Here is a 25,873-nt window from a genome sequence, read left to right as displayed (position 1 = left end):
TTGCTCTTGTGTGTTCTTTCTATATTTATAGAACTGATGCAGCAGGTGGTCCCAGATATTTTAAAAGTGAAACTAAAATGATATAACAAAATGTGTATTATCAACATTGAATAATTTCCATTTGTTAAATGTAGCTATTATTTAGTTAGTAAGTATTTGGACAGCCTGACAGGTCTGATTCAACTAATCAAGAGCTATGCCTATCTTATTAGAACAATTGAACCAGGTGTGTTAGTTCTGGGTTGGAACGAAAACATTCAACAGGACTGGAGTTGAGAACCACTGAGCTAGTTAGCTAACGTTAGCGCACATTATGACAGGGTTGAATTTGGCAAATGTTTGACTCAGATAGTCAATGTGCTTTCTGAGGTAAATTTAACGTTAGCTAACGTTACCAACTAACTAACATTCCACCACACTGGCTAGCTCGCTACATCAAAACTAACATTGTTATTATTACTAATATTTCTATTTCATGACACAACGAAAATAGCCTTATGACAGTTTCGACTGAATGGCAATAACAAACGCTGGCTAGCTAACGTTGGCTTGGCTAACTAGCAAGATTACATGATCCATTCGCTAATGTTGACAATACAATCAAAATTGCATACCTTTCACCTTGGCACGTTTCTCTTCTTCTTCTTCTTCTTCATTTATTCAGTTTTTATACTGCGCCCCGGATGACTTTTGCCTCTTCATAGTTCTCTAAAGTCTCTAAGTTTTCTCAACGCTCAATTTTATAAACACTTGACCGATACCCATCAATGGACAGCGCTCTAGCATGTTCTGACTGTGAACACCTAAAGCCGAGGCTCTTAGACCGACCGTTTTAGATTTTTGGCTAATTTTCCCTTATGTTAGAATTTATTTATTTTTTATGTAAGAATAATGGTTGCAGATATAGAGGTGGGCGCCAAAACTGCACCAAGCAAAACAATTAAAACGGTTTTTTTCGCAATTTTTGGCACTCCCCTCTGGATGACGCTCGAGGCAAACGCCGATATCGCCTGTAGGAAGCTCCGCCCCTGCCCAAGGCATTACCAACAGATCAACGCACAATAAACCCATACAGGACATCTCTTTCTCCACATTAAGTGTTAGACATTAGAATGACTATTCTTGTCTGTCACATACTCTTTTGTCTGTCACATAAGTGGCGCAAGTTGCGCCACTGATGCGGTATTGCGCTAAAGGGAAATTATTTTGACCAGAGAGATTTAGATTTGCCGGTCTTCAGCATATTTTACCGGTCATAGTCCGGTAATTACCGGCTAACAGGAACTTTGGTCTGTACCTGTGTACTGTCATGTTCCGAATAACCCAGCTTCCCCAAATTTATTTTTTGTGTCTATCTACGGCGGGATCCTGAGTCGAGGCTGATACTGTTGCTGTGGTCCTGTGTCCTGGATCCTCTATCCTGAGTCCTGATCTGAGTCCTGCATTTCGAATCGTGGCTGAACCTGTCTCTGTGGTCCTGCCTGACTTTCATCATACTACTTCCCTGATGGCTCCCACAGGATTGTTGACATCCTCGTGGATTCATCTTCTTATAGACACATGCACATGCATGCATTTTCAAACATTTAGACTGCCTATGCTGTAAAATGTATTATCTTTTCAATTTACACACGGCACGTCTGTCAATCCTGGGAGAGGGATCCCTCCTCTGTTGCTCTCCCTGAGGTTTCTCCCATGTTTTCCTTTAAACTGTGGGTTTTCTCTGGAAGTTTTTCCTTGTACGATGTGAGGGTCTAAGGACAGAGGGTCTAAGGACAGAGGGTGTCGTATTGTCATACTGATATTCTGTACAAACTGTGAAGTCCACTGAGACAAATGTAACATTTGTGATATTGGGCTATAAATAAACATTGATTGAACTCTAAATGAGCTGATTGTAATCTGCTGCAAAACACAAACAATATGCAGGAATGCGAGTCTGTTTCAAAGGCCTTTTTCTTTTAGTTTGGTTTGATGATATAAACAGAATCAAACTGAAAACATCGTACACATTCTCTATATCAATAAGTCATTGGTTCTTCTTTTAGACCAGAACAGACTGATAACTCAACAGGAACTATCAACAACATCCCAATGGAAGTTTAAAGTCACAACATTTCATTAAACAAACAGATTATTAGAGAAACTACTGCAGATTAATCAGTCAGTGGTTATAGTACACATCAGAAAAGTAGTATGACAAAAACATTAAACATATTCAAAACTTCTGTTGATAATGATGGAGTTTAGATTAAGTCATGTATGAACATTGTCAAACAGAGTTTATACAGACAGATTTTTCTCATATGAATTGTCGAAGGACTAATTAATTGTCCTCTTTTTTTGTTGCAGATTTGACTTGGAAAATGTCAGGTTCAGAAGAGTCTCCTGGGTTGTCCTCAGTCTCTGGTTGTAAATGTCTCTCTGGATCTGAGTTCCTGGCTGGTTCTGGTCCTCCACAGTCCTCTCCATCAGCTTCTGTTTCCATGTGTTCAGCTGAGCTGCTGGCTGGAGGCTCTGCCTCTCTGTCCTCCTTAGTTTGAGTTTGATGAAGCTGTGAGGACTGACGACCAACACATTCATGTTTTTTGACCTGACGACTCCAGGTGAATCTTTTTTCACAAACACTGCAGCTGAATGGTTTCTCTCCTGTGTGGATTCTCATATGTCTCTTTAAATCTCCTCTCTGTGTAAAAGATTTCTCACAGACCGAGCAGCTGAACGGTTTCTCTCCTGTGTGGATTCTCATGTGTCTCTGTAAATCTCTTCTCTCTGAAAAAGATTTCTTACAGACTGAGCAGCTGAATGGTTTCTCTCCAGTGTGGATTCTCACGTGTGCAATTAAATTCCCACGATCTGCAAAAGATTTCTCACAAATTAAGCAGCTAAATGGTTTCTCTCCTGTGTGTATTCTCATGTGTCGTTGGAAATGTCCTCTCTTTGGAAAGGATTTCTTACAGACTGAACAGCTGAACGGTTTCTGTCCTGTGTGGATTCTCATGTGTGTCATTAAATCTCTTCTCTCCGCAAAAGATTTCTCACAAATTATGCAGGTAAATGGTTTCTCTCCGGTATGAATTATGATATGTCTATTCAGACTTGACTTGCGGCCAAATCTTTTCGCACACTGAGAGCATCTAAAGTGTTTCTTTCCAGTCCTACGTCTTGAATCACTGACCGGGTCTTTTTTATTTCTCTGAGACTTTGAACCTGGTTCTCTGGTCTTCTTCCAATCAGCACTGTCTTCAGTCTCAGGTTCAGAAGAGTCTCCAGTGTCAGGTATAGAAGAGTCTCCAGGGTTGTCTTCAGTGTCCGGTTCAGAAGAGTCTCCAGGGTTGTCCTCAGTCTCTGGTTGTAAATGTCTCTCTGGATCTGAGTTCCTGGCTGGTTCTGGTCCTCCACAGTCCTCTCCATCAGCTTCTGTTTCCAGGTGTTCAGTTTGTCTTTGATGAAGCTGAGAGGACTGAGGTTTCTCTTCATCATCTTCACTCTTCACAGGGACAGGAGTGAATGTGGACTTGGTGATATCAGCCTCCTCCAGCCCTTGAAGCTGCTCTCCCTCCTGACTGCTCCAGAGTTCCTCCTGTTCCTCTTTAATGTGTGGGGGGGGCTCTGGGTCCTCCTGGTCCAGACTGGAGCTCCACTCCTGCTGTTGAGGGGGAACCTCTTCTTTAACCACCACCAGCTGATGGACGTCTGCAGGAAACAGGAAACACATTCAGAGAAACTGTTGAGTATTCGAATTTGAAATCTAACCACGATGTTCCGCCCACTGTGTATTTGTGTTGGCTCAATAGTCTGTCAATTACACCTTTTTCCAGATGTCCTGGAGAGTTTCAGGACAATAGGTGAGTTAGTACGGTAGCTGGTCTAAAACATAGTTTCACTGCCGCTTAGCAAGGCGTCTGCCGTTCAAGGAGTGTAAAAAAAAGGAAAAAAAATCGGTCCTGCTTAACGGTTCCTAAACGCGGTCGACCCTGTATTCTACCGGGTCCGTCTGCGCCGCGGCGACCTGGTAGAATAAAGGGTGAGCAGGGGCGGACTGGCCATCTGTGTGTTCTGGAGAATCACAGAACGGCTGGCTCGGTTCGCTGACGGCCGGCACCGCCCTTAACTTTGTGCTGACAGGCGACAGAGGTCCACTGTTGCCCCGTAGCGAAGCTCCCCCCGCCCTCCCGTAGACAGTTCACGAGCTCAGCCACATCATAACACCAAAGATGGTTCGCGGTAAACGCTCTAAAGCAGGGGTCCCCAAACTTTTTCCTGTGAGGGCCACATAACTTTTCCCTTCTCTGATGGGGGCCGGGTCAGTTTGTAAAAGAAAAAGTGTGACGATCGCATGGGTGTCTAAACGTAAACATTTATTGTTTTCTAGAAAGCCACACATAACCAAATATTAATAACCCTTTCCGGGATCTTCACAGAAAAAAAGTCAGGAAATAAATAATAACACTATTAATGAAATAAATAACACTATTTATGAAATAAATAATAACCAAATAACCCTCTCTGGGTCAGTGGCGTTTTCTCCCGGAGGCCAAGGGAAGCCAGGCTTCCCCTGTTTTTTCGGATTGTAGTTATAATTTAAATAAATAAATAAAAACACTTTGTTTTGTTTCGATAATTCTCCTTTGCTGTGTGTTGCTGCCGGCCGTCTCTCCCCCATTCTCATTGAGTATTTTAAAAAGAGTGAAATAGCGCCCCTCTAGATGTTATGGTGAAACAGTAGATTGCACTCTCTGTTGCGAGAGGAGGCCAGCCGAATCTGGCTTCCTTTGGTGAAAAAAAATGGAGGGATTGACCAATCAGATGAGGCCCACGTGATGCCCCTGCCAACCTGTGATTGGTCAGGGCCATGCCAAGGGAAGCCAGCCGCCTCTTGCTTCCCTTCAGAGGCGGCTGGCGGCTGGCGATTTGATTGGACACTGCCATCCAATCAAATCACATCAACATCAGTTTTAATACTGTAACTGTCATCACCGCCGTTAGAAATTATCAAGCAAATGAAGCATTATGGAGGGTGGAGATTTGGCGTACTTAATCAAACATAACTTTACTAAAATTCCGCTACAATTAAATTTCAATTAAACAAAGTCTTGGCTTTCAGAATATTAAACTTGTTTCGGCAAATTCAGATGATAAATACAACTTTGAAGCTTCGGCATAATTACAAGCGGAGAATGGCAGGCACAACAACAGCCGGTGTTTCTCGTGAGTGTTTTCCCCGGGAAACAAACACAATACACACAAACGCAAAATTACACAAGCACACACACTCACACACACACGTATACACACACACTCGCAAGCTTCCCCTCCAAACGAAAATATCTTCCCTCGGTAGTATTTTGATCATTTGCTCCGCTAATAATCAATCAGATCGATGGATTCCAGAGAAGAGACAACTTTGAAGGCCTTTTTCTCAAAATGATGACTCGGTGACAGTCATTATATAATGTGACATATTTCGCTTAATATTTGAAGTACAAAAACAATCCTGATATCATTAGAAAGCTAGGAATATCCTCTTTCCAACAGTGTATACAACTCAAAAGGTGTCTTCAGGTCAATGCGACTGATTTCGATAGAGCAGGTCACAACATTTTGACAGGGGCTAGTCTAGGATTCGCGTGGCCAGACTGAAAAAAAAAAAAGAAAAAAAAAAAGAAAATCATAATGCGTCTCTGGTATTGTTCAGGGGGCCGGGCCAAATGTGGAGGCGGACCGTACCCGGCCCGCGGGCCTTAGTTTGGGGACCACTGCTCTAAAGTGTGGCTCCACTACACTAATAAAGAAAAAGACAAGGTGCAATTATTAACTTGCCACAGTGCAATGCCTGTGGCAAGTTAATAGCTTGCCACTGGCATAGCTCAGTTAAAATAAAGCACAGCTATTGTGCAATACATTTGTATTGCATACATTTTTTTATTTGTAAAAATTTCAGTTAAAGCTTAAAAGAATAAAGATATGTTTGTCCATCCAAACGTTTGACCTCTTTCTTTTACAATTTTGGAATCAAAACAGGGAATCAATAAGAATCAGAATCAATACATTTCAGACCATCCCTACATAAGACCAATAACTAAGACCAATGATCTAAACATTCTGATTTTCTTCTCAAAATCCTGAGTTTTTCAGAATATCTTTAAATGCTGGCCTTTTCAGAAAACCTCAGAATGTTCTTAAAATCAAAACATTCTCACTTAAATTCGAACACATTTTGTCAAAATCCTGACGTTGCTTCCTGATTTTCTGGCCGCGGCTGTGTATAACATGTTTTTTTGGTTGTTTTCTTTCTGTCACACGAATATCAAATCGGTCGGTGACACAGAGATCAGGGAACAGAAGTGACCTAACCATTTATTATACATCCATGCCCCAAACACGGAGCAGCTTTCTCCACCAACACAAGCAACACCAGCCCAGCACCAGAGACAGAATGACCCGCTCTGAATCAGGCCGTGCCGCTGCGGCTCAGAGACACACGTGGATTTACGTTTTGTTTTTAAAACTCTACTTTTACAATCATGTCAGGTGGATTTAATAAAGTCTTGGATTGCAGAGTATAAATGTCCTCTTGCTATTTTCATACGATAAATGCGTGTGTAAAGTTTGTGAAGGCGGGAGGAAAGCTTCTGCGATCACCGTCTCTCCTCTGTTCCTCCAAACCCCGCCCCTCCCTGAAAACACTGAGTGACAGGCTGATAGGAACCTGATAGAAACGTTATTATTCACTTAAAGAGCTTACGAAATTAAAAATCAAAACATTTTTCAAAGTGTGGGAAGGTGAGCCTCCCCTCAGAGAACAAAACAGCCGCGCCCCCACTCCCAATTATTATTGCTATTATTGCTATTATTATTATTATTATTATTATTATTGTTGTTGTTGTTGTTGTTGTTGCTATAATGCAGGGGTATTCAATTGCATTTCAAAGAGGTCCAGTAAGAGAAAATGAAGACTGTTTCTCTCCTCTTGTCTCGTCTCGGTGTTTGAATCTATCGTGTTTTGGCCGAGTAGCGTCACCTCCTTAAAACATTAAACAATAACTTTTTTTCTTTATGTTTTAAACATATTGTATGAAACTCCCCCACTACTTGGACTATTCCTGCACCCCTCCAGAATAAGCCCGAATGGTCTCAACCATATTGCATCAGTAACGTGCACTTGTTGTTGTTATAACAAGATCGCAGACACTGGTAGCGATCGGACAATTGAGTGTTGTTCAGTTTGTGTGCTGTGGAACATGCATGTCCGTGCATGAACATATAACACACACCCAATTACAATTGCATGTTCAATTCACTGCCCTGGAAGTTATTAAAGTTGTTAAAGTTGGAACAGCCTGTGGACAGCCATTCTTCCTTGCATGTCAGTCGCCGACACCTTCTTACAGAGGACAGGCAAATCTAGCTGCAGCACGACCCGTATATTTTCGCACGCCGTGTTCTCAACACGTTTTTTTTTCCTTTTTAACATCGTGGATACACCCTAATATGCTCCCGGCAACATACTGAACGTCAACTTTGCCTCCTTATTACACTCACCCCTACTTTAGTGGGAACAATGAGTCTGCTGATAACCAGTTTGGCTTTAAGGCTAGACATGGCACTGACCTGTGTATATACGCCTTAAAGGAACTGGTCAACAAATATAGAGGTAATAACTCCTCAGTTCTTATGTGTTTCATTGATGCTTCTAAAGCCTTTCATCGTGTTAATCATAGGACGTTATTTGTTAAGCTGAGTCAAAGAGGGGTGCCCAAATACATTGTGAGAGTTCTGGTCTACTGGTGTGTGTGTGTGTGTGTGTGTGTGTGTGTGTGTGTGTGTGTGTGTGTGGCCACCAGACTATGCAAGTCAAATGGGGCAATAGGGTCTCAGCCCCATTTGGGGTTAGCAATGGTGTCAGGCAAGGTGGAATGATGTCCCCAGTTCTTTGTAACCTCTATATTGATGATCTGTCCAAGCGGCTGAGAGCCTGTAATACTGGATGCATGCTTGGTAGCACTCTAGTGAACCGTATTATGTATGCAGATGATGTTGTTGAGCTGAGTCCATCTAGTGCTGGTCTCCAGCAGCTTCTTGCTGTTTGCTCTGTGTATGGTGTGGAGCATGACATCAAATACAACGCCAGCAAGAGTGCTGTCATGATCTTTAGAACCAAAGAAGATAAATGTCCTGATTTTAAATTGTCTGATATTAATCTTAGTGTCTGTAATAAGTTAAAATATCTTGGACACTTTATTACAGAACAAATGACAGATGAAGATATTTATAGGCAAGCAAACATTCTCCTACGTGAGTTTGGTGCGTGTACAGATGGAGTGAAGATGTCTCTGTTCAGAGCATATTGCACACCGCTCTAAACGGCTCATCTGTGGTCAAACTACAGAAAAGCAAGTTTACGGAAACTTCAAGTAGCTCATATTGATGCCATGAGAATATTGCTGAAGAGACCTCGATGGTCTAGCACAGGGGTGCCCACACTTTTTTGGCTGGTGAGCTACTTTTGAAATGACCAGCTCACAGAGGTCTACCAACCAAAAATAAAATCCCCAATTGCAAGGGTTGCTGAATAACACGTTTTATTTATACATGGGATAACTACAATAGGGCTGCAACAAACGACTCATTTGATAATCGATTAATCTATCGATTAATGAAACGATTAATCGACTATTCGGACTATTACTGTATGCCTTGCACAATTTCTCAATCGCTCTTATTTAGCCATCAACTTTTAGATGTAGCTTGAGGTTGTTTTAGGCATGTGGAAACTAACAAGACAATAAAGATGAATACTTGATTCAAAAATACATATATTATTAACTTAACAAATTGTTTACAAAATTAACATTGCTTTTTATTTAAATAAAATAAATAATATTTCACATCAAAAGAAACAACAATGTTTTAACAAATCGTAGTAAATAATCTGATGACAGAACTGTAAACAGAATAGCTGAAACTTTAACTAACTCAGTTTCCTCTAATCATTAACCCATGTTTGTATAATGTAGTTAACTCCGTGTGTTGCTGCTAGCATACAGAACACCTGACGTGGAAACGTTACGGCCCGTCCACACAGCAGCTTTAGACGATTCTTCCACCGCTTCCAACGCTTCTCTGCCCATTGACTTTGAATGGGGATGACGTCACTTTGCCTCGCTTGTCGCCGAACTGCATTGTGGGGGAGCGAAGCGAAGATTTACAGGATTTCCAGGATGTTCAGGATTCAAAAGTTGAGCAATGTTCAACTTTTGAAGCTGAGCTGGAAGCGTCAGCCAATCAAACCCGTTTATGCAAATCTGACAGTAGAAGCTCTAGCCAATCAAACCGCGTGTAAGCAGGGAGAGCCAGACCACAGTTCATTTCCTCATATTCCAAACGAGAAATTACGGTAGCAAATCACCCGGTTCTTTACGACCAGACTATTTACCGGGATACAAACCGGAGGAGCGAGGCATGGAGGGAGGAGGCAGAGACAGTGGGTGAAACTGGTAGGTTTTCGCCTGTTTGGGGAGTTTATATATATATATATATTGCTCGCATAAAATCCCCGTTTTTTTTTGCTTTGTATGTCGGGGGCGGGAGATTCATGTGATTGGTTGTTGGTCGTGTTGCTCGCAAAAAATCCCCAAGCTGTCAGACACGCCCAGCTCCAAGATTTTCAAGATTTGTTCAAAGCTGCTGTGTGGACGGGCCGTTACTCGTGGATGGGGCTGCAGAGCTGCTAGAAAGACGGTCGAACCCGGTGCATTCCTCCGTCTGGATGTGGAGCACTTTTACTAAATGTTTAGACAAATTGCTCGTGTTCCCGCCCTCACATGCTGAACTCTCTTGGCAAGGAGCATTGTCCACATCAAGACGGGTAACATTTAACCACACCTTGGAGTGCTTCTCTCCGCCATCTCCTCCGTGTGTTGCTGCATGGAGCAGCCGCGTGTGTGTAAACTGCCCCGCCCCCTCGCGCACAGACGGTGGAGAGATCTCGTCTGGATTGGAAAGATCGAAAATACACCGACCATAGACGCATTTGTTTTGTCTTTATGCATATTAGAAACGAGTTGGCGACACTAAGACTGCGAGATAATGTTTGTGTAGCAATAATACATGACCTTTCTCTTTCTCAACTCGCTACTCGGAGGCAAGTCGCTGTCATATGCCTTGTGAACACTCCGATAATGCCTTTCCACGTTACCTTTCTTTGGCAGAGCGACGCTTGCTTTACAAATAAGGCTTTGAATGTGACATCACAAACAAATATTCTTCCTCCCATTCTGGGTGGAAGTGGTTTGTCTTTAGCTTCTTGCTCGGTCCCGCACTCATTTAGTTGTTTGTCTCTTGTTACCCCCTGATCCCACTGGAAGCGTCTGCGCCGCGCTGCGACCTCCTTCTGCGACCTCCTTCTGCGTCCTAACCCACCAGGCGCGTTTCAAAACGTTGCGGAAGCGGAGCGTCGTGTGTGCAGCCTCGCAGTTGTTGGATGAACATTCCACTTCCTGCCTGCGCCGCACTGCGCCGCGTCAAAAATAGGATTCATCCTATATTTTAGAAATTCCTTGCGGCGAGGAGCTTCTGGGACGCTTCGAGCCGCGGCGCAGCGTGTCTGGTGGAATAGCACCCATTGACTAGAGTGGCCGCGAACACTAAAAACGCCGCAGCGCAGCGCAGACGCTCCTGGTGGGATTAGGGGGTTAGTCTCTTTAACTTACTTTGAGTTTTCCCGGGACTTGACTGATTTTGTATCGCTTTGCATTCTGGGTTAACAGACTGGAAAGCGATAGGTCTCTTTTTCTGTCAATCAAGTAAACTCCTGAATTAAGTGGCAGGGAGGCCAAGGAAGGATGGATCAAAACCTGCTTTGTCTATTTTAACGGGGCTGGATTTTTTTTTTTACGAATGACTCGCGATCTACCAGCATTGCCCCCGCGGTCGACGTACTGGGCACCTCTGGTCTAGTGCAAGTGAAATGTTTGTGGCTGCAGGAGTCAATACTCTACAAGCTGTTTGAAGAAGTCTCATGTATTTGCCGGCTTAATGACTGATAATGAAATCCTCTTAGCCTTATCGAACATAAGGCTTAGTGCACGCTGCCAATCGCAGCTGTGGAGACATTGGTATAGTTGTCTCTTTGTAGGACACTGATTTAAATTATTCTTAAACTATGAATTTGTTTTATGCTGTGTATGTAATTTATTATATGTAATGCCTTGTCTTTTATCTGGACCCTGAGTCTGTAATAAAGTTTTCATTCATTCATTCTGCATCTTTGATGCACACAGGAATAAACGCAGATCATCCTCTGGCTGCAGCCTTGACCGGCACTTGCTTTTGATAAAAGTCAATGCGGAAAACCTGCACTCACACAGGTAGGTGGAGATGAAGGGAATGAGCACTTTTACAGCCCTTTTGGCGAGGTGGGGGAACTCGGTCTCCACAGACAAGTGTGCAAGTGTCACTTTACTCGTCTTGTTCTCGTTATTTATTTTCTCACGCTGCGTCTCCCCTGAAGCTCTCTGGCGCCCCCCAGGGGAGGTGTGCCTCACACTTTGAAAACTGCTGCCCGAGAGGATGTGAGGTCTACCCCCAAATAAACCAGGTTGACAAGGATACTAGATACATTTGCACACTCATTATATACACAACACATTTGTCTTGGATTTTTTTAGCACCATATTTGTAGAAAGGCAGTAATGGGATTCAAATCGAGAACGTTTTTCGTTGCGAAGGACCCACAGAAACACAGTTTTGTGTCCCCCCGACTTCTCAAACCCAAGTTACACCCTTGGTCTATACCAGTGGCGTCGCCTGGCCTGTAGCCCCGGACAATTCTCCCTCAATAATATAATCAGGGGTGCACTGGTACGCATGCACGACAAAAATTGAATTGCATAACGTCACTTGTGTCACGACGCACCTTTGCGTACCTCAAAACATTAAAACACATATTTCGTCTACACGTGTTTCTTGTCAACACTCAATGGAGTAAACTAATATACATGTAAAAAAAACAAAGACATCAAGCAGCTACGTTGCCGTTTCGCTCCCTGCAAAAAATCTTCTGACTTTCTTTGACTGATTGAACTGGGGCTGGCCGCGCAGGACATAACCGACGGACCTGTGAAGCTTTACGGCCCGTCCACACAGCGGCGTGTGTTGAAGCTTGCCGGCGGGCGTGTCTGAAACTCGACCAACAACCAATCACATGAATCTCCCGCCCCTGACACACAAGCAGCGGTTTGATTGGCTAGAGCTTGTACTGGCATATGATTCGATTGGCTGACGCTTCTGCCGAGGCTTCAAAAGTTGAACATTGCTCAACTTTTGCAGCGAGCCACGCCAGCAACGCTCCACTTCTCACAATGCAGTTTGGTGAAAAGTGACGTCACCCCATTCAAAGTGAATGGTGAAGCTTTCAACGCACGCCGCTGTGTGGACGGGCCGTAACGGGAGGCAGAAGCTTAGATCACTGGACAACAGAGTTGTTCACCGTGTGCACAGACCGGGTTAACGTCGGTATGAACAACAGAATTGTGCCAAAACTCCGCCAACTGGCTGCAGGGGGAGACTCCCCTGTGCACATTCTGTGCTCCGCGCACACACTGGAGAACTGCGCAAAATCAGCTGATCACAACGTTCATCCTCTGTGGTCAAGCTGCTGCAGTTTTATTTACAACAAAGTGGAGTAAAACACACAGTTGCAAACTTATCCACGGCGTTAATGGAAGAGTTTGAAATCAGACAGAGGTGGAAGAAGTACTCAGATCTTGTATAGGAATACTCTGTTACAGTACAAGTCCTGCATTCAAAATGTTACACAAGTAAAAGTATAAAAGTATTCTCATCAAAATATAGTTAAAGTAGCGACAGTAAAAGTAGGGATTGTGCAGATTGGTCCATTTCGGGGGGTGCCAACACTTAACCATAAACTTTATCGTTTACTTTCTCCGTCTTTATATGTAGATAGGGATGGATGGGTATCGAGAACCGGCACTAAGTCAATACCGGTACCTGATTGGACGGTATCGGTATTGTTAAGCCGCTGGACAAGCGGTGCTGCTATCGGTAGATGTGTTACGTCTACTTCCTTAGTTTAACTTTAAACCATTCTGGTTGGTTGGGAACCCTCATCCCGTGTGATGTATCCGGTTTGAGACCCCTCTGATTGGCCACTGTAAATGCCACTCGTCATCTCTCTCAACCGCGCTCTTATTATTGTTGTGAGATTCCCGCCGGCATGGCGGACAGAGCGAAGCGATCGATGGTCTGGGTGCACTTTAAAAAATGTAGTGGCGATAGTGCAAGGTGCAATCTATGTACTCAATTAGTTGCTTGTAAAGGGGGTAACACGAGCAACTTAATGAAGCATTTGCAAACGAGACACTCATTGAATCTAAAACGGTGCAGCGTATTTGACAGCCTAACGATGTGGCTGCTAGCGATACTGCTAGTGCTAATAGTGCTAGCGGGCTTCAGCCGCGCCGTGTGTAAATGTGACCTGAGCGAAGGCTCGCAGGCAGGTTAGCTGCTGCGCACGGGTAATATGTAATATGTTTTGTTTACCTGAGTGCAGTCTTGCAGGCACATTGCCTTGTCTTGTTTTAGTTTGTTAATACTGACAGTGTTTTAATGTGAGCTCCTACACCTATAATAATGTGGCCTTTCATTTAATGCTTTATAAACCAGTTAAACTTACAGATGTCATTGTGAATTGAAAAACTGCATTTAAATGTTGTTAAAGGTCAATGTTTCAATGTATGGTTCAGCAATTGTTGGTCGTTTTCTAGGAATTGACATATTTTAAGCTCAAATACGTTGTTCTATGTTTAAACCTTCAGACACATGTTGACGTGTTTCAGTTCAGCACATAATTTATTTTGTGATGATTTAAAAGTACAATCCAGAATAATATACGCATTCGCCTTTATCTTTTTGCCATCTTTGCCTTTTTACCAATTTCTTCAAATCACAGTTTTGCATGATGTCACTGTAGGACAGGGGTGTCAAACTCAAGGCCCAGGGGCCAAATCCGGCCCGCCACTTCATTTTATGTGGCCCTGCAAGAGCTTACAATGAATATAATGAGTTTATTATAATGTTATGTGCCGCTTTACAGGAGAACGTTGCCCATAAACTACATGTCCCACAATGCATCTCATTTTGTGACATGCGTAATGAAGAGACTTGCAATTATTTTCCCTAGACTTCTGCTTTTCAGACGTAGTTAATTATGAAGTTATTACCCTATCTGATAAAAATCCAATGAAGAGGCAATAGTGTAAAATAATACATTATTGTATATTTATCTATGTATATTTATATAGTCTTAAAGTTACCACTGGCCCTTTGAGTGCAACCATAATTCTAATGTGGCCCGCGATGAAATTGAGTTTGACACCCCTGCTGTAGGACAATGTGTTAAGGATCTCTTGTCGAGCTAGGTTGTCAGTTTGAAATGTCTGGATGTAGATGTAACTGATTTACAAATGTTAAAAAATGTTTAAAAAAATGCCTCTTTTCATCCTCTGTCTGAGGGGAAACCTCAACAAGCATGAAAGGGCGAGCCAGGACCTTTAAGTTATTTGATTTAGTTTTGTCTGCTTCTGAGAAGCTAATGTAAGTTATACACAGGGGTGCACATAACTTTTTTGCCCTGGTTCTCAAAGGAGCACCTGGAGATGTTGCTTGGTGCTCATCCTTAAAATGAAATAAACCGTAACTTTTGAGGGGGTCTTTTATTTGCCAGACACACGGCACTGAACACACATGCAGAGGGGAACACAGAACACACATGCAGAGGTGAACACAGATTAGCACCAGATGCTAATAACAACAGCGCCGGTACCGTTGCACCCTCCCTCGCTCCCACCGTTCTAATTATACATCCATGGCTCCCACGCTCACTCGCACTTTGGCTGTGAGCTGCAGGTGCCAGATAAGCCAACATCCCCCATTTTCATCACTTACAGCGCCCATCGTACAGGGCAAATTAAACGTGTAACCGGGGTGAAAAGGGTGTTACATTTACTTAATTATGAATATTGTTACATCAAGGCCGAAAATTAAGATGAGCCCCAACGGTCAAAAATGTTTTTTTGCGCCTTTTTTCAAATGACCCGGTGCTCTTTTTTTGGCGGAGGTGCGCATGGTTATAGTTATTTTACAAAATGACTGTTTAATCTTCACATCTTGTATCCATGTCTATAATTTTGAGCACCAAATTATTGAAAAGTATCGATAAGAGTATCGAAAAATACCGGTATCGATAAAATCCCAACGATACCCATCCCTATATGTAGATATAGCTTTTCTCCATTAATCTCCGTCACGTTGTTTCCATAGCAACAACAACATCCTGTCAACAGCGCTAACTCTCCTTCAAAATAAAAGCATGTCCATAAAAAATAGAAAGCCAAGCCAAATGATACTTAAGACATACACAACTGCAATGAAAGTAACAAACACAATGTATACATTAACAAAATTAAACAACAATACTGTAGAATAACAAAATGAATGCTGCAAATAAAACCGAAATACACGTGTTGAAGCGGTACGCAGCTGATTACTACGCAACCCCCCCCGCGGGCCGAATATTCGCTGCTGATTACTACCAAATATCCGGAGCCCGAAATGTTGTTATTAGGGACAGCCCTACTGCAGGGTAGCTTGTGGATTTACTCCAGGTGGAACTAAAGTCTGATTTAACACTTGATTATATTTCACATCATTCATCCACATCTGTGAAGTAACTAAAGGTATTAAATAGATGTAGTGGAGTAGAAGTACACCATGTACCTCTGAACTGTAGTGGAGTAGAAATACACAGTAGCATCAAAGTCAAGTAAAGTACAAATATCTCAAAATTGTACTGAAGTAGAGTACTTGAAGAAGTGTACTTAGTGACTTCCCACATCTGAAATCAGATCTGACTTCCAGTCATGTGATCATTTCTTAGTATTTGATCCTTCAACTTGGCCTCAGGAAATGCAAGGACTTCACAGTTTTGGCAACAAGTTTTGGAGAAAGCAAATCGGAGGCTTAAAAAGAGACAGGGAGGTGCATGCATCTTCATCATCTAGCATGCAATAAGTGTGAATAGAGGACAGTGAAGGAGACACTGAGGAGGACCACGCTTCGTGTGGGGTGAGTACCAAACGCTGTCTCCTGGTACTCATCTGAGTAACTCACTAAAAAGGTTATGTGCAGTGTGGAGTCTATTTTTAAATAACATTACAAGACTGATTCTTATTATTACATTATATGCTTATTGTGCTCATTTTATGTTGCTATGGCTTTGGAATAAATAGACAAAATCACTAATCCCAGGTTCTGATGGATTGGATAGGAAACGAAGGGAAAAGTCATAGAGAAAGTTTTAGCTTGCAATATTAATGTAGCAACGCCAGGTGCAGACACTGTAGAGACAATGAGTTACTGAGGCTCTGGCCTTGGCCGTGAGGGTGAGCTCCGCGCTCACGCATAACTGGGAACCAGCATCATGAAGGTTTTCCACTATATCTGTAGAAAACTTTAGCAAAAACAAATGACGTATGATAGCGACAGAGTAGGGAGGGACTTTTCACCGGCCAGCCGAATGCTGATTGGAGGTCATGTTGCCAAGAGACTTTGTATAACCCCTCGACTCGCGTTACTGTTGAGCCGCGGCGTTCGCAGAGATCGTGGGTGCTATTCCACCAGACTTGGCTCAGACAATTCGTTCTTATTATACATCCATGCAAGACGGCGGTCGCAATTGCGCAGGTCTGCGTCGTTCTCGCTCGTCTCAAACAAGCCTAGTCTGTGCAACAAAGTCTAAGCACTCCCCAACTAGTCTCAACCAATCATAAATGTTCGCCCTCTGTAATAAAATGTACTGATGCACGAGGTTCGAGGCTTTTTTACGGAAATAGTGGTTACAGACCTGCTCTGTGGATCTGAAGCTGAGGCTGTAAAACAGCGTCCAGTAGTTTCCGGTGTCTCTCGTTCTCCTGTTTTGAACGAGACAGTTCCTCCTCGTACTCTGCTATCGTTCTTTCAAACAGAACAAAGATGTCTTCAGCAGCTGCAGTGAGTCGCTGCTTCACCAACGAGAGCAGCACAACACTCATGTTTACTAAATCACCACTTCCTGTTTCTCTCACTCTGTGTTGCTAGCGTGTTACCAGCTAGCATGCTAAGCTAGCTTCTAGAGTCCGAGGCTTCAGAAGAAAGAGCACAAAGTCAGAGGTTCATCCAGACACACAGACGATGGATGGATCAGCTGCTCACACACACTTCCTCAGGAACACCGAGAGAGAACCATGGATGTAGAGAGAGAACCGACGAGACACGATCTGGTTCCAAGCTAGAAGGAGCGGGACCATCACTTCCGGTGCAGAGGATTTCAAAATAAAAGCGGATATGATTTCCCCTTAAACAATACCTAAAGACCTTTAAGATACACAGACATGGAGCTGCGGAGAGAAACCTGTTTATTTCTCCTGAAACACCTTTATCTATAACAGAGTATTCCCCCTCTTCCTGTAGTATCATATTTGTAAGAAGAGAAAGGTGAAGAGAGAAAACCGTGGGTTTTATTGTGAAGGCCAGCACCGGAAGTTGTGTTTCAGGCTCGCCGTTAGCATGTTGGGTAAACAAGAAACCCTGGTTTCCGGTGGAATTGTCCAAAAATCAGCTCCTCTCGTCTTTTCCAAACCAAGACGAAAAGACGAGCTGATTTTTGGACAGTTTGTCTCTGCATGAGTTTTAAAAGTGTCTCTGACTCTTTACAGTCTCAACAAGTGTATCTCTGTTAGCAGGGATAACAGCTAATGCATCATGGGGGTTGTAGTTTTTAAACTCTATAGAGATCCAGGGGAAGAAAAACAGTGCCATCAAGGGGTGGAGCTACAGCAACACATGGGGGCAATACAACCTGGAACTTCAATAAAAGAGAACGACTAATCTAATAGAGAGAATAAATACATAAATAATTAAATACTTATTGTAGCTCTTTTCACGACACAGACACAGGTCGGTTCTTTAAAACGGGCGTTTATTTCTTGGGAGTTTTCATCCTGTAGTCTTCCCTCTTCCGTTACGCCGTGAGAACTACAACACCGAAATGACACGCATACATAGCCAAACACATTAGCATATTGTGCTACACATATGAATGAAAACAAGAAAATGAAAACACAAAACAAATACCTCGTTGGCCGCTTGTCGTGAAAGGAGATTAATTTAGTTCCTTTTCTGCATAACTTCGTCACAGACCTCCCGTCACACTAAACTTTATCACAGACCTCAGCAGAGCTTCAAAAAGACGTCAACCCACATGAGTTGTACAGTGTAACAGCAAAACACGCAGTACCAGCACATGAACAAACATTAGTTCCTAGGCACAAGAAACACATACGCATATCGGCCCAAGATGTAAAACAAACTGTATTAAATCATGCCATATTTAACGATTATAAATAACATGAAATAAAGTATTCATTTATCCAATTGAACTATGACATTAACCGTGTTACTCCTTTTAATTAAGGCAACTTCGTTACGTCATTTACACTCCCACCAAATCACTCATTAACTCAAATGTGGGATTTCGTTCAAACAAAATGCAAAGAAACAGTCAAGTGTTTTCAGTGTGTATGACTATACTCTCATGTATGGGACTTAAGTGGCCTGAAGTAAGGTGACTACCTTATGAATAGGTCTTTCGAGGTAGACTAGTCTAGTGTGTGGTTTTCCTTTATCAAGTGTAGTGTTACTGACTAGTAACTTTAGCTTTCGCACCAAGCCGTCTGTTCCAGGGTGAGTTTCTACAACTCTGGCGAGCTTCCACTCATTTCTTGGTAGGTTGTCGTCTCGCAGAATGACAATGTCATCTACTTGTGAATTTTGTGATGCCTTTGGCCATTTCTGCCGCTGTTGGAGGTTTAGCAGGTATTCTCGTTTCCATCTTCGCCAGAACTCATTGGCTAAGAACTGCACTCTTCTCCATCTCTTGCGCAGATAGAGGTCTTCTTTACAGAACTCTCCAGGAGGGGGCAGAATAACTGATGACTTCATGGTTATTATGTGGTTGGGAGTGAGAGGCTCTGGACCAGTAGGATCGTGGAGGTGTTCAACACTTAACGGCCTGCTGTTAATTATTGCCATTGTTTCGTAAAGGAATGTTCTCAGAGTTGTGGTGTCTAGTCTGCTTGCAGACTTGTCTAACATGACTGTCAGAATGCTTCGAATCGTTCTGATTTGGCGTTCCCAGACTCCTCCCATATGGCTTGCTGAAGGAACATTCATTACAAATTCGCAACCAATTGCTCGTTGACGTTCCTGATCCATTCCTTTGAGCAACTCAGAAAACTCCCTCCTGGCACCAATGAAGTTTGTTCCTTGGTCGCATCGTAATTGGCGCACAGGTCCTCTGATTGCTACCATTGTTCGAAGTGCATTCATGAAGGCATCTGTCGTCAAATCGTCTAGCGTCTCTATATGCACCGCTCTGGAGCATAGGCAGGTAAACAACAATCCATATCGTTTTACCTCCTTTCTTCACAATAAAGGGACCAAAACAATCTATACCGCAGTAAGTAAACGGAGGGGATGTCTCGGTTCTGTCTTCTGGCAGATCGGCCATTTGTTGAGTCTCTGTGGTTCTTCTGTATTTCCTACATTTTACACACTTGTAGATGTGTGATGAAACTACATTTCCACATCCCAGGATCCATATTCCATTCGCACGTACCTCATTCATTGTCATGCCTCTTCCTTGGTGATGTACACGCTCATGATGATGTTTGACGAGCAAGGCGGACACATGAGCTTTCTTCGGAAGTATTGCAGGATGTTTTATGTCATGATGTAAGGCTGATTGAGATAGCCGTCCTCCCACCCTAAGAACATTGTTCTTGTCCAGGAAGGCATTCAACAGGTGTAGCTTGTTGTGCTTGTTCAAGGTGCTTCCCTTTTGAAGCTGAACTGTTTTAATTTCTTCGGTGAAGGCCTCTTCTTGCACCAGCTTGATAATAAAGATTTCTGCTTCTCTTCTTTCTGCAAGGTTAGTTGCTTCATTAGTTCTTGGCTGAAGTCTCCTGGATTCTCTGACAAATCTCTTGAGTCTTGCGACAGCTCTCACTGTCCTGGACCAGTCAGAAAACTTAGAGAAGCGGTTCAACAGTGAATTTTCTTCCTTAGTTTTGACTGTGTGAACATGAACTTTGCGAAGTTCAGGATCGTCTGTTTCCACTGCTCTCACCTTCTCTTCACATGGAAGGTTCAGCTGGAAAAGAAAGTCAGGTCCTTTTAGCCAGTTAGACTCTTTGAGCTGAACTGCGCTCAGCCCCCTTGAGGCGTAGTCGGCTGGGTTATTTTCAGAGCTGACATGTCGCCATTGTTCAGGGTTGGTGCTAGATCTTATGCGCTGGATACGGTTGGCAACAAACGTGTGGAACCTCTTGGCATCGTTGTTCAAGTAACCAAGGACTACCTTTGAGTCAGTCCAGTAATATTCTTGCAGGTTTTCAATCTCCAGCTCGCGTTTGATGACATCACCATTGCGTACTGAAGTCACAGCTGACGACAACTCAAGTCTTGGGATAGTCGTTAGTTTGGTAGGGGCTACTCTTGCCTTCCCCATGATGAGTGAGCAATTGATCTGACCTGTTTTGCTTATAGCTCTGAGGTAAGAGCATGCACCGTAGCCGTTGGTACTTGCATCTGAAAAGTTGTGCAGTTCATATTGTTTGACCTCGCCAAAGCTTGATGGAAGATAACATCTTGGAATTTTTAGGGTTGCCAAGTGAGATAAACCTCTAAGCCATGACTCCCATTGTGGCAGGATATGAGCAGGGAGAGCTTCGTCCCAGCTCACTCTGTCCCGACATAGAGTCTGAAGGATTTGTTTTCCGAGGAGCACAAAGGGGGCCACAAATCCAAGAGGATCAAAGACAGAGGCAACGGTTGAGAGAACTCCCCTCCTTGTCAGTGGATTTTCCTTAACCACAACTCTGAATTGGAATTCATCTGCTTCAACACACCACTGAACTCCAAGTGCTCGCTCAATATGAAGTTCTCCAAGTGTTAAGTCTAGATCCTTGTTTTTGGCAAGTTCTTCAGGTGGTATTGCGGCAATCACCTCTTTGTCGTTGGATACGAACTTGTGAAGACGAAGATCTCCTGTTCTGCACAAGGCTCTTGACTCTTCAACAAGACAGATGGCTTCAGCCGGTGACCTTACACTTATTAGGCCATCGTCCACATAGAAACTTCTCTGTATAAACTTGATGGACTCTTCACTGAACTTCCCATGACCCTGGGATGCCAGATGTTTGAATCCAAAGTTGGAGCAGCCAGGGGATGACGCTGCTCCAAACAGGTGCACTCTCATCCTATATACTGAAGGTTTTGAGTCCAGGTCGCCTTTGTCCCACCAGAGAAACCTTAGGTAGTTTTGGTGTTCCTTTGTGACATGAAATTGGTGGAACATCCGTTCAACATCGCACATTATGGCTACCGGACCCTTTCTAAATCTACATAACACTCCAATGAGCGTGTTTGTCAGGTCGGGACCAGTCAAGAGATGATCGTTTAGAGAGGTTTCTTGGAAACGTGCTGAACAATCAAAAACCACACGGATTTTTCCGGGTTTGTGGGGGTGGTAGACTCCGTGGTGCGGAATGTACCATGATATTTGGTTGTTGAGTTCAGACTCTGGAACCTTCTCAGCATCGCCTCTGGTTATTATGTCATTCATGAAATGAACGTAATCCTTGTAATACTGTTCATTTCTCCTTAGTCGTCTTTCCAATGTGATCAGTCTGTGAACTGCAGATCGTTTATTGTCAGGGAGATGAGGGTTATCCGATTTGAAGGGAAGAGGGAGTTCATAGTGGCCGTCTTCTCTTTGGCGGATACCTTCCTTCACTTTAGACAAGAAGAGAAGGTCCTCCTGAGACACTTGGTTATCATCTGTAGTGTGTTCAGTGAAATCCGACTCGAGAACCTTGAGTATGTCTGTTGGATGGATCTCTTTGACTTGAGTTTTGCACACAAAGTGTACTTCTCTCTTCAGCTGAATTGCTGGCTGGACAGCAGGTGTTACTTGTCGCACTACGATTCTGTGACTAGTTCCTATTGTGTCACAGTAATCCTTTGCTGGATTCGAGCAACCGACGATACTCCAGCCAAGATCCGTCCGCTGTGCATATGGATAATTGTCTTTACCGGATAGGATCTCTCTTGGAAGAAGGGCTTGCTGACAGTTATATCCGATTAAAAGACCTACTTCGCAATCCAATGGTGGTGGAATCTTGTCTGCCAACTGTTCCAAATGTGGCCATTTTAGAGCTGTCTCTGAGGTAGGAATGTGTGACCTGTCAACTGGAATGAACTCTCTTGTGAAAAGAGGTGGCAAAGGAATCATTTTTTCCAGGTCGTATCCCCTCACTTGAAGTTCTGTCAGTTTCTGACAGGGTATGACTGTTGACTTTGTTGACATTGTAGATAGCCGCAAACGAACATTTTCTTTGTTTGTGTCAAGATTTTGGGCCACTTCATCTAGAATGAAAGTCGTGTCACTCTGTGTGTCCAAGAGTGCGTAGACAAGAACTTCTTGTTCTGGCTGTTTTGTGGATGAGACCCAGACTGGTATGATTGCGGACGTTTGTGTGCTTGGGCCTTCTTGTATGACTCTGTTGGTGGTTGCAGCGATTTCTTTGGTGTCTGTTTTGTCCTTTGAGATGTCGTCTCCATTAAAGGTAGTTGACATTTTGCCTTTGAACTTGTCGTCATGCAAACACGTTGGATGTCTCCTCTGACACTTTTCACATGTGCTTTTGTCATTGCACGCCTTTGACTGATGACCAGTATTCAAACATCCAAAGCATAGCCTTTCTGCATACACAAACTTGATGCGATCTTCAACTGTCTTTTCTACAAACTTTCTACACTTTGGGAGGACGTGTCCTGTTCCTTTGCAAAGGATGCATGTTGGGATGCTACTTTGTGTTGTGTTTGTGGACAGTGTCTTTGCTTGAATAGTTTGGCTTCTTGGATTCTTTGTTTTTTCACTTTCGACACTCCTGATAGCTTGTATCGAGGATATGGGATCACATGCGAGATCTGCTTCCTTTGATATGAAATCTACAAACACTTTGAATGGTGGGTAACCACCATTTGCATGTCTGGCCTCCATTGCTTTTCGGTTCCAGCCGGATACCAACCAATCTGGCAGTTTCATCAATATTTGTTGACTCTCGTTGCAGTCATTCAGTACTTCTAATGTCTTAATGTGGGGCATTGCAGCCTCACAGCTCTTAAGGAAGTCTGCAAATTCTCTTAGTTCGCTGCCATCTTTAGAGCTTATCTTTGGCCATCCATGTAGCTTGTCTCTGAAGGACTTCCCAATAATAAATGGGTCTCCAAAACGTTTTTCTAACAGCTGCCAGGCAGAGTCATATGCTGCTTCGGTGCCTAACAGGAAGAATCCTTCTACTGCTTTCTTTGCAGCACCTCCTATGTACTTTCTAAGGTAATACAGTTTTTCATTCTTTGGAATGTTTTTCCTGTCTATTAAAGTTTCAAAGGATAGTTGCCAGTCTTTGAATTTCAAAGGATCTCCTGTGAATAATGCAGGCTCTGGTGTTGGAAGGTGATTTGCACTTATTGCTTCTGCTAGTATTTTAACCAAGTCAGCACTATTCTGCATCTGAGCTAAGGGCATTGAGGTTGGTAGAGCTTGTGGTACTTGCTGTGGACTGTGGAGACTATAAGCTTGACTTGCAGGTTGTAGAGGTTGAGGTATGAACGGAGGACTTGAAGCATTGATGACTTGTGCTGTTACTGGCTGAGACTGATAAACGAATGGTGGAGTTGTGGAGTACAGAGCTTGGGTTTCTCTAGCTGGTTCAACATCATACAGTGAGTCGATTGCTTCATAATTTTCTTCCATTCGATTGTACACCTTGACTCGAGCTCTTGCGGCTTTCAGCTTTTTAACCTCTTCTAGGCGTTCAAGCTTTCTGCGCTTTTCTTGCATTGCCTGAAGTCTGGCTTGCCTTTCTAACTCAAATTGTGCCATCTGTTTTTTATCTTCAGTCTCCAGCCTTTGAAGTTCTGTTGCTTCCTTTTCTTGTTCACCTAAAACTGCTAGGACTTCCTGAGATGCAGCGGCTTCAGCTGCAGCTTCAAATCTTTTGAGAAGACTAGAATGAGCGGAGCTACACTTTGATCGACAAGACAGTGGAGATAATGAAGAGTCAGTTGAGTTTAGAACAGATCCAACATCGGGCCAAGATTCTTCCTTTAAGTCTGCTGTATTCTCTTCAAGCTGTCTCTCTGCCTTTCGAATAATGAATCCTGAGAGTGATATGCATGTATCAACTCTGCGTCGCAGGTTCGGTTCAGGAGTATGTATGAGACGTAACTCTTCATACAAGGGTTTTACATCTGAGCAAGAGCTTTTTATATTTGCAATAAGCTCTCTCAATTCATCCTTGGAGGCGTCATCATTCAGTATTTCTTTGTCTATTCTCACATGGTACCTCCATTTCTCATAGACGATTCTGTAGTGACGTTGTACACTTTTCAACTTTTCAGCTTGGAGTTCTTTTCCTTTTTCTGTTAGTGTTCGATTTCTTTCACTTCTTCGTAGCTCTTCCACTTTTTCTGCCAACTCTGTTTCTGTTGTTTCAAGTTGAGCAGATGATTTGGCATTTTTGTGGCAGGTCTCAGTCCCTGCTTCTGACATTTTGAGATGACTTAATAACTTATAACCGACTGTAATAGAGCATGTGTAACTACTAAGCTTGAATTGGATCTCTGAATGTATACATAAGTAATCAGTGAGGTTATCAAATGTATGCACTCATTAACAAGTTTAACTTGACCTCAGCTTTACAACAAAATAACAACAAGAATAAGATTTAGCTTGTTACTAATAAACCTTAAATGTAGTGAAATATGCTTAGAAAGGCATTACATCACTTATACTTTACAAAGAAAATGTTTTTGTCAGTGGAATGACCCTTTAAAGCTCAAGTATATTGTCCTTTAAGTGTAATACCTTTCATAAAATGTGAAAACGTTCTTCTTTTTTAACTTGAACTTATAAATAATATCTTCTTTCTTTAATATTAGCTTATAATTTCTTTACTTTCTTATATGATTAATTTTCGTCTTTAAACCCTTTGACATGTACCATTCATGAACACCAACACATTAGCTTCATCACCAGCATAGGCTTAGCATAGATGATAGACCTGAGTCCTTATTTGCAATTTCCAGATTAACCACTTCTCACACCACCTTTAACTTGAAGGATGTGGTAGAGCACTTCCTGGCTTTATCCTGAAATGTTGCGACTTTGACACAGTCTAATCACCGTAGCTTGCGGTCGTCATGCCGACAGTGCACCGCTGGCGTTGCTTCTCTGATGTGCTGGATGGTCCTTGAACGCAGCGTCGTCTCTCGCTCCAGTCTCGTTGTCTTTCCCACCCGCGCTGAGCAGGCGAGTTCTCACTGTAGCTCTTTTCACGACACAGACACAGGTCGGTTCTTTAAAACGGGCGTTTATTTCTTGGGAGTTTTCATCCTGTAGTCTTCCCTCTTCCGTTACGCCGTGAGAACTACAACACCGAAATGACACGCATACATAGCCAAACACATTAGCATATTGTGCTACACATATGAATGAAAACAAGAAAATGAAAACACAAAACAAATACCTCGTTGGCCGCTTGTCGTGAAAGGAGATTAATTTAGTTCCTTTTCTGCATAACTTCGTCACAGACCTCCCGTCACACTAAACTTTATCACAGACCTCAGCAGAGCTTCAAAAAGACGTCAACCCACATGGAGTTGTACAGTGTAACAGCAAAACACG

The 25,873-nt window shown here is 42.9% G+C and overlaps 2 protein-coding genes across 3 annotated transcripts; both read right to left on the bottom strand.

The window, feature by feature from the left end:
* Positions 1–1,938: 1,938 nt before the first annotated feature.
* LOC117533155 (zinc finger protein GLI4-like) lies at positions 1,939–17,360 on the bottom strand. Its single transcript, XM_034196796.1, has 2 exons — positions 16,928–17,360; positions 1,939–3,696 (listed from the first exon to the last, which is right to left on the bottom strand). Exons 1-2 carry the CDS (start codon positions 17,112–17,114, stop codon positions 2,327–2,329), a joined length of 1,557 nt encoding a protein of 518 aa, XP_034052687.1. The 5' UTR covers positions 17,115–17,360; the 3' UTR covers positions 1,939–2,326.
* A 604-nt stretch (positions 17,361–17,964) lies between these two features.
* Positions 17,965–24,549, bottom strand: LOC117533168. Of its 2 annotated transcripts, XM_034196813.1 has the most exons (3): positions 24,072–24,549; positions 18,196–23,367; positions 17,965–18,096 (listed from the first exon to the last, which is right to left on the bottom strand). In XM_034196813.1, exon 2 carries the CDS (start codon positions 23,288–23,290, stop codon positions 19,349–19,351), a length of 3,942 nt encoding a protein of 1,313 aa, XP_034052704.1. In that variant the 5' UTR covers positions 23,291–23,367; positions 24,072–24,549; the 3' UTR covers positions 17,965–18,096; positions 18,196–19,348. The 2 variants fall into 2 exon arrangements, with proteins under 2 accessions (XP_034052704.1, XP_034052703.1); XM_034196812.1 differs by having other exon boundaries at positions 18,196–24,549.
* Between the last annotated feature and the right edge of the window lie 1,324 nt (positions 24,550–25,873).

The sequence above is a fragment of the Gymnodraco acuticeps genome, unplaced genomic scaffold, assembly GCF_902827175.1.
Source record: "Gymnodraco acuticeps unplaced genomic scaffold, fGymAcu1.1, whole genome shotgun sequence".
In the NCBI taxonomy this organism is placed as follows: domain Eukaryota; kingdom Metazoa; phylum Chordata; class Actinopteri; order Perciformes; family Bathydraconidae; genus Gymnodraco; species Gymnodraco acuticeps.
The sequence above is the reverse complement of the archived record's forward strand: the minus strand, read 5'-3'. Positions and strand labels throughout refer to the sequence as shown.